At 44.0% G+C, this 13,588-nt stretch overlaps 1 protein-coding gene across 6 annotated transcripts in view; it reads left to right on the top strand.

Annotated features, from left to right (window-relative positions):
* Positions 1–13,588, top strand: part of CTNND2 (catenin delta 2) — a 3,216,642-nt gene that overhangs the window by 2,711,321 nt on the left and 491,733 nt on the right. For all 6 annotated transcript variants that reach the window (XM_078687656.1, XM_078687653.1, XM_078687655.1 and 3 more), the window contains one exon: positions 4,205–4,415. In XM_078687656.1, the coding sequence (XP_078543782.1) occupies positions 4,205–4,415 (211 nt within the window). The remainder of the gene's footprint in view (positions 1–4,204; positions 4,416–13,588) is intronic.

The raw sequence follows: 13,588 nt of genomic DNA, 5'->3' as shown, positions 1-13,588 counted from the left end.
ATATACCCCTCTGACTTTTTGTTTTTAGTGATATCTAGTTTTATTTCACTAACTTTTACAATCAAGTGTTTTTTAAACAAACAACTGTGACTTAATGCGCCCAAATGTCTCCACAGAATAAAATCTTTTGAACAAATGCTACACAAGAAAATAGTACAACTAAGTTTTTTTGCCAAATGCTTTATTAGAAAGACTGAAAATCATAGTGTATTACGATATTTCCTTTTCTAGAGGTCATACTAATCCTATTGAAAACGCCACATTTATGGGTTTCAATTGGTTTGCTTTAATTTATTATTGTATATATTTTATTATTAGATTTATTTTTGCCGTTTCTGTAGCACAGACTTGCTAGAATCAAATATGCTCAAGGGTCAAATACGCATTCAAACAATGGAACAGTTTGCACCAGATCTATACAGTTTTGCAGAAGTAATGGAGATTAGGGGCCTGATTTAGAGTCCGGCAGATGGGTTCCTCTGTCACTAATGTGAAGTTTATCCTGTCCGGCATATCACAAGTGTCATTGGATATAATGTACTTGTAATTCGGCATTTGGGATATCCATCAAATTTGTGATGGAGTAACCCGCCCTCCAAACTCTAAATCTAAGTCTGGAGCAGTCATTAGCCAAAGAGTGTTTTGAAAAAGGACTGTTGTCAATTCCTTTTGATGTACCAGATGTAGGGAAATGCAGAGGGCTGGGTGAAGAGAGTTCCAAATCCTCATTTCACTGCCAGGGAGGGATTGCTTCATATAACTTTTGCTTGAAGGTCGGAAGTTCAAGAAGGAGGTATTCTGCATTCTACCATTGGTCATCTGAGATTCTTAGCCAGGTAGGTGAGGGTGGAGTTGTATGTGGAGTTGTATATGGCTGCGGGAGCGGTGCAGCCAGTTTTGAATTGTTTTCTACCTTTGATCGTGAGCCATTGGAGCACAAGTAGATGTGTTATATTCCTTGTTAAACTAAGAGCGGGGCTGCATGGAGAACAGCTCTAAGGGGGGCATGTGGATTTTCACATTAATCTCCACAGTGAGGTAACGACTAGTTTTAATTGCCTATTCTACAGAACAATGTTTCCGTGGGACTCCTTCAAAGGGGTAACCATAGTAAGTGATTCAGTGAAAATGTATTTTAATTTAAACTTGTATATGCTGTTCAATAAGAAAATCAACTTTAATTATAATCAATACAATCCAACCTATTTTACGAGATTTCAATCTTCACATATATCCTCTGCTATACAATTTTTCATTTCAGGTTTACAACACAATAAACTTAGCTGTGACAATAGTGAAGATGGTACAATATGTGAAAAATGTGTTTTTCCATAAAACAAAAATCATCATAACCAAGAGATATGCTGTCAACATTTCTACCCCATCGTTACTTTGTGGTCCTAACAACACAAATCATCTGAATAATATTAACACCAGCACCTAAAAGCTTCAATTCCATCCAAGTAGCCAGATACAGATTACTTCGTTTCAAATGTGGTCAAATTCCACATACCAGTCTCTACTCTCTGAGCCAGGACGCCCTTTCACCATTCACACTTGCGTCTCATATCAATTGAATGACATATGCAAGTTTAAATTGAAATAGTTTCATGTGGAATTACACACAGTTGTTAACCCTTTGAAAGAGTCCCACTGGACTATTGTTCTGTAGATTATGTATACCCAGGTCCCTGCGGGCTTGGATTGGTCTTTGTGATCAAAATATATCATTTGAAATGCCAGTGATGAAAACCACATGATAGCTGCAGCCCTGGATCTGCATCCTCTTAAACTCTTTCCCACTTAATGGTTCAGCGCCTTCGAGCCAGTTGTTCGATGCCCTTAGATCCTCTTCAAGCGTTGGCTCAGTCATCATCTGAGGATAGGTTGTCAAATCTCAGGCCCCTTTTACTGTCTGGAGCTCAAACGTGCTGGTATCTATGCTTCACATCAATTGCACGCCACCTCGTCTGGATTAGACTTTGGCTGAAAAGACAGATCCTCTTGTCTTGGCCCAAGGGATCTGGTTTAAACAGATTTTTGCATGTCAGAACGTAAATCCTCTCCTTCCCACAACTCTATATTCAAAACTTTTCTAGTAAACATCATTTGGGTTCCTTGCCCCCTGAATTTGAATGTTTCTGTTTTTGGAGATTTTCTCACTTGCCATTCCCTAACATTAGACAATTTCGTCCCATTGTTGCTCATGAAGATTTTTATGTTTCCATAATTTTAAAGAGCGGACCACACTTCTTTATATCTGTTACGTTTTTCATAAACCAAGTTTCCTCTTTTTCTACGTAAGCCTGACTTGGACATTGAGGTTATTTAGTTCCTTAACTATAGCTGTTGTATAGTTGTTCTGTTTTACCATAACATTTCACACCTTTTCTCTAAGGAATATTCTTTAGCTCTGGGCCACAATTGAGTCAGGAATCTTTATGAAACCTGATCATCCCTGTTCAGTGCACTACCATCAGTAATGTATTTCCAGGCATGCCTTGTCACCCTAAAACTTCGAATCCAATGCTTTACCTTGCATTTGCACTTTTCTGGAAATAGTGGTCTTTTTCCCTAAATTGAAATCACAATACTATCCTCTTGGAGAAACCCCATGCTCAAGTCACCCATTAAAATAGTGGTATTCCTACCATCTCACTTAATATTTTTAATTTAGCTTTCAAGGGGAACATGCAGAGGAGCACCTTTACCATTAAACACAAACCTGAAGCTCTTTGAATAGTTATAGGAATTAGCCAGGCTTCCCACTGTAATATCTCTTTCCTCTTTTCCCTCCCCCAATTCAGACTTATTTAGAAGTCCATTAAACCGATATTTTATTTTCTGCATAAATAAGTGAACTTTCAATTCAAATAAGAAACAGCCAATTCTCCTTTTGTGCATAAGGTTTTGAATTTAACGAATGTAAATTGTTTTCTTTGCACAGTTTACTTTCAAGTAGTTCATGTAATAGGTCTGATGAATGAGGGCCATACTGTGTAATCCTTTTTTTGGGTTACTGGATTTGATACAAGCTAACCCATATTATATATTGATGTCTCTTTCAAACTTGATTCTTTTGTCGTAGTATAGTTTGATGCTGATTCCTCTGCAACCACTAACTAAACAGGATAAATGGTGCTATCAGTTGCCATCTTACCCTTTTTCACATGCAAGGCAACCATGTTATATCACTGACATTAGTAACATTGTACGCATTGTGTGTCAGAATCTATGCTCCCATTACCCTGCCCATTGCCACCTTGTACACGTGCACCTATCTTACATTGGACTGTGTGATCAAGAAACCAGTAGGTGCTTCCAATTTGACCAGTGATAGATTACACTGAGCTAGATATAGATTACATTGAAAACTAAAGTAGTGACATTGCACCGAAAGCCATTTTACATGACCCAATGTGTGGTTGTTGAAATGCTACTGCACTAGTTCTGCTTTTGCTTATTTTTTTGTATCATGAACATCTGCTTTTACTCTCCATGCATGGATCATTGGATCTCTGCTGGAAGTAGCATGACCTTTGACTAATGAAGAGGACCTGGCCTTCCACATTACACAGTGTAAATACAGAGACAAAGTGTGAGGAGGTCATGAGGCAGAATGGCTCAGTGACCTCATCCTCTATCCATTGCCAGCCCAGGTTGTTTAACACACCTTCTGAATCATAAAAATCCACCGTCAGAGGACGCCCCTGTTGGTACTTTACAGCACTGTAGAGCTCTCCTACATGTATTGCTTACATTGCATTTCCACATTATTGGCGACGAGCCCGCAAGACTTCTTTCTTTTCTGTTGTATGTAAAAACTATCACAAAAGCCCTCAGTGGATCTCTTTAATGTTTGTAGCACGGTGGCTATCATTATTTTGATCAAAAAGCTTAGATTTAAGGACTGGGTTGAATTTAGGTGTGAACTCGAGGTGTATCGATTGGAAACTTGTTCCAGAAAATATGCTTGCATATTAAGTATACATGATGAGACCTGAACAGCATGTTATCCCAAATATAGCGCATGGCCTAGTAAAAAACGTTTTCTTGGAGTCATTGTCTGTTTAATATGAAGCATAACATGTTACTTGCACACTAATCGTGGTCTTTATTTTTCTATCTTCCCCTGTCACCACATTTCATTTCCCATTCACATCCATTATCCTCCCTCCCCATTCCTTGTGTTTAATTACTACAGGCAAGTACGCTATGCGTGACTTGGTCCACCGTCTTCCTGGGGGCAATAACACTAACAACTCTGCAAGCAAGGCCATGTCCGATGACACAGTCACTGCCGTATGCTGTACCCTCCACGAAGTAATAACTAAAAATATGGAGAACGCCAAAGCCTTACGTGATGCAGGCGGTATTGAGAAGCTGGTTGGCATTTCAAAGAGCAAAGGAGACAAGTATGTAATTAAAATGGAATTAAAGCAAATGCAATATATTTTAATTCGCAGAGATGTTAATAAGGGACTGCAAATGTGGCAAGAAACAGTGCATATTACAATATTCCACGCTGTGTTCATGCTAATCTGGTCCGGTGGAGGTGGAAAAAGAAACTACTTTTGAGTACAGTCCCACTGCCTGTTGGAAAATAGAACAGTAGAAGAATCACCTCCTTCATTTTGCAATTTATGTATGAATGTTATTATTATTATTTTTTGAATTTGTAACACGCACAGCTACTCCAGGGAGTGTCACGGCGCGAGCCAGAGAAGCGGTTGAAAGTAGAAGGGCACCTTAAAAGAGAAAGATTTTGAGCTTTTTCATAAAAGTGACTAAATCTTGAATGCTACGTAGGGCCAACCTGAGGGCGTTCCAGGCAAGAGCAGCTTTCCGAACAGCGGAATTCCCCCCAGGCCTTTGACGGTTAAAGCGATATGTCTGCACAAACTGTTGTGAAGATGACCGCAGTTGACGACCTGGAACATAAAAGTTAAATCTCCTCTGGAGATAAGTAGGCCCCCGGTCGTAAAGAGCACTATGGGTGATTGTCAGAATTTTAAATCTTACTTGAACCTCCACCGGCAGCCAATGCAGAGAGCGCAGATGAACTTGCACACTACTCCTGCTGGAAAGACCCAGCAGGAGTCTGGTAGCCGAGTTCTGAACTATCTGAACTTTAATCAAAAGATGGCTCGGGATGCCAGCGTACAATGCATTGGCATAATCCAGGTGGTAGAGGATCAGAGTGCGAATAACAGTTTGCCTAGCCGCTTTAGGGAGAAGAGGAAGAAACTTCCTTAATGTTTTCAAGATACCAAAACATGTTCCCGCTAGCTTGTTTACCTGGACAGAAAAGGTCAGGTTCTCCTCAAACCATACCCCCAAGTTCTTAGCCCAGCCAGCTTTTGTACTAGGCAGGGGGAAGCCAGGCGGCCAAAGTTTTTCACGAACGTTAGCTGGAAATTTACCGTACAAGAGTATCTCAGATTTTTCCTCGTTACATTTAAGCTGTGCATGAGCCAACCAATGAAAAACGGAAGAAAGACAGTGTAGGCCAACCTAGCAAGATCTTTCGGGTTCACCCCCGTGTCGTATGCCGACGACACCCAACTCCTTTTTCCCTTTAAAAATCTTACACCTGCAATTAAAAAATCTTTTGCAGATGGCATGAGTGCCATTGCAGACTGGATGACATCAAACTGTCTGCAGTGTAATGTCGGGAAAACCGAAGTAATGTTGTTTGGTCAAGCGACGGCACTCTGGTCATCGGATTGGTGGCCTCAAGAACTAGGCCCTGTCCCTACTCCTAATAGCAGGGTCAAAAACCTAGGAGTACTATTTGACCAACAACTTACTTTCAAGGATCACACTAATCAAATAGCCGGCACCTGTTTTCGGGCTATCGGGATGTTAAGGCGGGTCTTTCCCTATCTACCAGACCACTACAGGAAAACATTGGTCCATGCTCTTGTTATCAGTAGGGTAGACTATTGCAATGGTTTGCTCCTTGGAGTCAACGAGGAGCAAGTCAAGAAACTGCAGGTTATTCAAAACACTGCAGCAAGGATTGTCATGAATGCTCCTCCAAGGACACCCTCCTGCCCTCTATTGACTCGTTTACACTGGCTTCCTGTGAAGAAGCGAGTTCAGTTCAAGACCTTATGTACTATACATAAAAGCCTAATAGGGATGGGCCCTAAATATTTTATTGACATCTTTCAGCCTTACATCCCAGGACGCTCCTTACGCTCCAGCAACCAGCAATTACTGAAGGTGCCCAGAGTTAAGAAAGCCAGGCAAGGTGGCCGTGCATTGGCTCACACCGGACCCACACTCTGGAACACACTGCCGTTGGAACTAAGGTCCATTACCAATCATATGAACTTCAGAAGGAATCTAAAAACTTATCTGTTTCCTACCAACCGATGATTTTATCATCTCCGGTCACACTGTTATTCTCACTCATACCTGCAGTCATAGCGCGGAGATACTCCTTCGGGAGTCTAGTCTGGCGCTCAATAAGCATATAAATAAATAAAATAATAGGGCAGAGGAGACCGAGTCGTCATCCTTGCCCCATGTAAATAGAAGCAGGGTGTCATCCGCGTAGGCCATCACCTTAGCCCCTAGTGACTCCGCTAAGTACACCAGCGGAGTAACATAGATGTTAAACAAAAGGGGACTAAGGGATGACCCCTGTGGGACACCCGTAGCCATAGGTTGAGGAGCAGAGGCAAAGGGAGGCAGCTAAACCTGCTGCGATCTGCCATTAAGAAAAGACCTAATCCAGCCCAATGCTGACCCCGATATGCCAATCTCCAAGAGACGGTTAAGAAGCAGGGAATGGGGCACCGTATCGAATGCCGCCGAAAGATTGAGCATGACCAAGGCCACCCTCCCGCCGGCATCCAAACAATCCTGAATAACCTCCGACACCTCCAAGAGCGCTGACTCCATACTGTACGAAGCTCGAAAGCCAGACTGAGCAGGATGGAGCAAACCCATGGCCTCGACATACTCCGTAAGTTGGTTAGTAACTACCTTCTCACATACCTGGGTAGGAGAGAGATAGGGCGGTAATTTCCAGGAACCAAAGGATCTAAAGTAGGCTTCTTGACCTATGTTGCGACTGAAAATGTAGTGTCACTAACACTGCATGGAATATCTGACTCTAATGCTCCAGAAACCCATTTGTCACGGGTCACTACTGTCGGAAAAAGTGGAAATTAGGAATTCCCAAATCCAAATACACCGAATCAAGATTTGCTCATTTTTTTCTGAACATACACCATTTCTTTTTAAAACCAAATGCTGGTGGTTTTAAGTTACACAAATTGTGAATAGTGACAATAAAACCGAGTGCTTCACAAGGAGCCTTAAGGAAAAAGAGCAGAGTGAATTTAAAGTGCATTGGCGTCTAATAATAGTGACTATGCATTGGAAAGTATAAACAGAATAGGAGAATGGTGTGGGGAGGGGAAAGAGGTGTCCAATAATAATTTGTTTAGTAACCCTGGAAGCGAGAGTTGAAATATTGGGGTTTTCAAAGACAAAAAATGAAGGATCGCCTGAAGAAAGATAAAGTCAGGGGAAGAGAGAAGGAGATTTTTCAAGTTTTACCAGAGAATGCTTTGTATCTAGTTTGTTATTTATTGTAGCAGGTGGTGCACATTTACAAGACACTTTAGAAGCAGGAGAAGCAGATTCGGTAAACTTGATGACAGTTAACAGTGGCGAATTTCAACTGACCAGTTGAGTGGAAGGAAGACCGCAGATTTGATATTTTTAGTGACCGACAACCTTGTCAGGAGGACTCCATTGAGATAAATCAATTTTTAACCCAAGGGTATTCCCTGGATTACCTTTTGGTAGCAAGGCTCAGAACAAATGCCACTCTTAAGAGATACATGAGGGGTAAGTGAGTTATCAATATCTCAGGCAAATACACTACACCTAAACACTAGAAAGATGGAAAGCACAAACTGGAAGATAAAAAACAAGTTCAAGTGCTCTTAAATAAGAAGCACTTTAAACAACTGTGTATATGGAAGTTAATGGGAAAGGTGCAATGTAGTTTAGAGTTTGGTACAGTGGGAGGCCCACCATAAATTGATGGTGACCCTACCCGCCAAACTCCCAGTTTGTCTATTTTATTTAGAGATGTGGACCTGCTGGGTTTCCAATGACGCAGTCTTGCTGTGTGTCACAGTCAGTGGTGTTTAGGTTTTTGAAGAATAAGCTTCTAGTTTGGAAGTTAACTCTTGGAAAACAAAAGTTGCTGAGGAGGGCCATAAATATGGCGCCACTCAGCAAAGCTTCACTTCCTTCAGTGGAGCTGCTGCAGTGGTTTCTCCTCTGAAGGCAGAAGGAAGCCTGCTTGGTGGTGAGCTTTTAAGTATGGAAGGTGGACTTTCATTAGGCAGGTTGGGGAGATGCTCTGTGTTGAACTGGCGACCTGACAGACTGCCTGCTGTACTGCAGATGGCCCCCTAAGCCTGCTTGGTAGCCTGTGAGCATAACCAAGCACCTAAGTGATCATGATACACAAGTGCACATGTTCAGAAAAATGTATACACTAGGGCCTTTCAGATTTTACTTGTGGGTTTAGTATTGTAGATGAAGTAAAGATCAGTCCCGAGGAACAGTCAAAGGATATCCCCAAAGAGAAGTGATAGCCCTGGGTATTCTGAGGTGTAGCCCTCAGTGAATGGAAGAGACATGACACCAAAAACTGTAGCCAACAGCACAAGTTGGAAGACACAGCTTTTTAATGGCTGTTACAACATCACCAGATGCTGTTTGGGCCTTTTATAAATCACTTCTCTCTTTATTGGTTATCTGGAGCTTTTCACTGATCTAGAGGATAATACCAAAGTAGTAAAAGCTTATGTTCACCTGAGTGGTAGCATCAGTACTTAAGAGTTTGTTTTCTGGAGCGCGTCAGGACTGGGTTGAACACTCACTCTATTTGAGTACAGCTTCTAAGGGATCCCAATAAGCTGTGCAACAGTTAACACACCTGTAGGAGAGTAGGGTCTGCTATCCTATGGTCACCCCAAATTTTTGCTTTTTGCTTCACTGGTTTTCGACTACTGAGGCTGTGGGCCTGCTGATCAGACCCCCAGCCTGCAGTTCTCTCACTAAATTAATGACACATGTGCTATAGGCACATACCAATTGGAAATGGACTCCTTGTCAGCCCCTGTAGAATGCACTATAGGTGCACAGGGCACAGGAGCCACTAAGGCCTACCAGGGGCTGCAGCATATCTTTTGCCACCCCTGGCTGGTTCTTAAATTGACACAACTGGCTGATCACTCAGCTGGGGTAAGGTGGTGTACACACCCCTTGCTTAGATATAGTATACCTATGTCTAAACCTATATCTGGACACATGTAAACCTGTGAGCCACTCCTATAGACAGGCCTCACCAATCCTGGAGGCTGGGTGCATGGTTTTTATGTGAGATGGAGCTCTAGCATGAGCTGAGCCTGTCTGCAGCCGTCGGGAACAAATCCCTAAGCTGTTTCAGGATAATGCCATACCATATACTATTAAGTGCCTTATAATCCTCGCGGTTATTTAGCAACTCTGGTTTGGCTTTATCAAAACATGTCGTGTAAGGTGTCATACGCTTTGGAATACCATCCCCTCGCCAGTTCTGGCGACGGGGATGGCATTCCACCCCTCTAGAGGGGTAAGACATGTTACTTCACTTTAATGCGGTTGATTTCTCCAAAGGCCTTAAGATCCACAAAATGGATGCCTCTGCCACAGACAAATGTCTGGACCCCTGGAGCTGACCGAAACCCAGTCAAGGGGGTCCTGGACAAAGGGTTTCCTGTCACAGGAGGGTGTCACCGCCCTCCAGACAGGAGATAGTGTATTGTAGCAGGGAGGTTTGAAAGAAACCAGACACTGCCTGGGGCGCACAAGGCTGCCCCTTGCATAATCCGGCCAAACCGGTTCTGGGGCACTCCAGCCCTCGTGCCAGGGCGGCCTGGATCAAAGGAAGGGGGTGTATCCACCCACTTCCTGGGTCCCACCCATAGGAGGGGACCTAGCAGGTAATCACGCCCACCAGATTCGAATAAGAGTGGGAGCAGTGCCAATGCACATCAGATTTCCTGGAAGAAACATTTGAAACGATATTCTGGACCCTTCGCCCTCCATCTCAACGTGGAAGCCCGAAGAATCTCCCTTGTGGTCAAGGAGTGACCACCCTGCAGCAGCAGGCACCATCCAGCCCTCGACGTCTACTTAGTTGCAGTTCCCGCCGGAACTCGAGCGACTGAGATCGACGAGATCAAGCCTGCCCAGCTTCTAACAGCCCGATCCACAGTCCCTGCAAAGCTGAGACCCGTGGAGGCGACCGGAAGCGTGGGGCACGCCATCTTGAAGTGACCACGAGACGCTGACCGTGCAGCCCACGAGTGACCCTCGAAGCTGTACACCAGGGTTTGAGAAGCCCCCACCCTGAGCTACTCCTGAGCCGAAGTTCAGCCCTCCACACTCGACGAGTGCTGCGTGGGGCCCTTTGGCACGATTTGGCTCAACGCGTTGGCCCGGTCACTTGCCAGCTGGCTTGTGGTCCCTGTGCCGACGAACTACCTAAAAAGACTTGTGATTCTGGTTGCTCCAGATCCACACCAGCTCCCCTGAAAAGGAGCCCCGACTCTGACCTTCCTGGTCCGAGTGAGAAGCAATCTTCCGATCCTGCGTGGATTGCTCTTACCAAGGCTTGTTTGCTCCAAACTTGAAGCCGACTGCACCGACGGTGAGAGCCTGCGTGGGACAGATCGTGACCTGCTCCTGGACGTCGCAGATGCCCCAGAGCCCACGTGACAGCGGAGAGAAGCTCCTCGACGACCACCTGATCGCGCCCGACATTGCCTGGTTCCGTCCTGGTTCCACCCTGGTCACTGCTAAGTGACCCAGACTCTGTCCCCTCTGCTTTCAGGTACTCTACAACTTGAGTCCACCCTTGGACTCCACCGGACACTTCGTCTTCACCCTGCCTGCAGCCCTTTCAGCTTCAAGCACCAAGAGCCTGCGTGTCAAAACCCGACGCCACTTCGACCCTGTGCACCCACTTCCTGTGGGTGAGGTAACTTTGCTCCGCCGGTGTTCCCACACTGGTGCACACCTCTAGGGTCTGTGTGTTAAGTTTTGTTCCTCTAGGTTCAGCGGAAGTGTCCTTAAACTTTAACTCTTTGACTTTTACGCACCATTGGTTAACATTGGTGTATGCGTGCGCTTTCCGCACATCTCCCGAATCCCGAGGGCCATTCCCGACTTCAGCATTGCTTGGCCTGACTGCTCCCAGCGATTCCCTAGGCCCTAGGCCTAACCACTGCTCGAGTGGCCTCTCTTATACCACTTGTTTAGTATATGGTTTGAGTGGCCACCCGCCCTCATCCATAATTGTGCAACTTGTATGTTTAAACAGTGCTTTTGATTTAACGCTTGTGCCCCTTTATTCATAAAGAATACTGGGGATTGTTTTTAGTAATAAACACATATATTTTTATAATATATACTTGTGTGGTGTCCTTTCATTTGGTATTACAGGATTGTATGTGGTAAAACAGCTCGCTTAACACGACCTCTTAAGTTAAGCCTTTAGGCTGCTTAGTCCATGCTACCCCTAGGATAGCTTGTCTAATAAGGTTGACTTACAACCAGACACCATAAGGGATTGTTTGGTCAGGTAGTAGGTGGTTCCAGAATTGGAAACATCCCCTACCAGGCCAACTTCTCACAACACCTTTCTTAAGTGAGGACTGCAGTGCTGCCTTCTACAAGTGGCGAGTTCCACGGTCTCTGTAATATCACAGTTACTAAATAGACACTGCCAGGCGTGACGTACAGTGACTCTAGAATAGAAAGTTGAAGGCCCTCGCCTCACTGGTCACTGCACTGGCCCTGGAGGTCAAGTTGGAAGATTGGCATCTCAAGGCTGGTAGCAGTTTTTAGTAAAGAAGGCCTCTTGCAGAAATCGGGCTAAACGTACTTGTCTTTCTCCAGCAAAGGAAGAGCAATTATATTCTCTTTTTTAAAGCTTTTAGAAAGTGAGTAGGTTCAGAAAGGCATTTGAAGGTACCGAGCAAGCATCCTGCGTAGGGCACCTCTAACATTCAGAGGTGAAATAGTTTGGTTTTTAAAGACAAGGAAAGGAAGGATAAGCTGGGGCAAGGTTAAAATCAGGTCAGGTAACTCTCAATTGCCACTTCCTCGTCTGAGAGGACAGGAACCTCTATCGCTTATCATTTCCGTGCCCAATTCACGAAGCTGTGCTTAAAAAAAGACAAAAAAATGTCTACAATAGTGTTCCGTCTACATTTGGAGTAGATTGCAAACATTTGGTGGAAAACTCACATGAGTAGGTTGGAATCACGTGTTCATTTACACTTAACACTTTCTTGCTTTTTACTTAACCTGGAATTTATTTTTTAAAGAAAAACGTCTTGTTGTACAGAAAGAATATGGATATTTGGGTTTCCTTTCCATCTCTTGTACACATTAACTTCAATATGTTTTCAGATATGTAATTCGGGTGGATAGAACCTTTTGGAATGCTTGTTAATATCCACAAAGTTACAGCACTCTCAGTGGTTATATATTTTTAATGGTCAACCCTCATCCCACGCCCCAGGAACTTCCACTTCTCCCTAAACCAAGAAGACCTCATCCTTAAATTCCCATTTAACAACATTTTTTAATCAGGATTTAGGATTTAGAATTGCAAATGGATTTTCTACGCACCCCAGTTTACCTTAAATGCACAACAACATTTGCAAATCGTGCGCCCTCTGTGAGCATCACCTCTCTCTTGATCACCCTTTGCCATGTCCTGCCAGTTCAGCAAGATCTTTATGCTATTAATCATTCTTTTCCCACCATCATCATAAATAGTATATTGTGACCTGGAAGTAAGATGTTTTCCACAAGCATGCAGCTGCATTGTATAATGGCTTCAGACTCCTTTGTTACATGCTGTGGAGCCACAGGTAGAATAATATGTAGACATGTTTAACTTCTTAAAACTATAATTGCGACTGAGGCATTTTAATTCTGATTTCACATTTCCGAGTTTCATCTCCGAATATATATTGCTACCAAAATAAAGTCTGTACCCTTCACCATTTTAAAGTTATAATTTGTTGAAAAGGCAATCACGATAAATTTAGCACTGATCCAATAGATTTCACTGCGTTCAGGCAGACTAAAGCCACATAGAGACAAGGAAAGTAAGAAGAGTCGTTCTTTCAGTGAGAATTGCAGAGGCCGCCCCTGAAGGGGGCCTCGAGGGCCGGTGCCATAACGGACGCGAGAGCCCAGGAAGGATCCGGTTCTAGCCGCCGGAAAGCGACCCAAAGCAGAAGGGGCACTTTAATTGCGGCAGAATTCGCGCCAGGATGGCGCCTAGTCGCCTGTCCAATGGGGGGGGGGGCCAGGTGAGGTTTGACCCTCCCACAAATGGCAGCAATCGCCCAGTTCAGGGCATTGTGGGGGATGATAAGACGCCGCTCCCCACACTGCAGCTCGTCACTACATCGTGGAGCTGGGAAGCGGCGCATAAGGATTTTCAAGTACAGCATGCCCTTTGAAGCAAGATGACCCATTGCGCCGT

This window comes from Lissotriton helveticus, chromosome 4_1, assembly GCF_964261635.1.
Source record: "Lissotriton helveticus chromosome 4_1, aLisHel1.1, whole genome shotgun sequence".
NCBI classification, from domain to species: Eukaryota; Metazoa; Chordata; class Amphibia; order Caudata; family Salamandridae; genus Lissotriton; species Lissotriton helveticus.
This window is presented reverse-complemented; position numbering and strand designations above follow the sequence as displayed.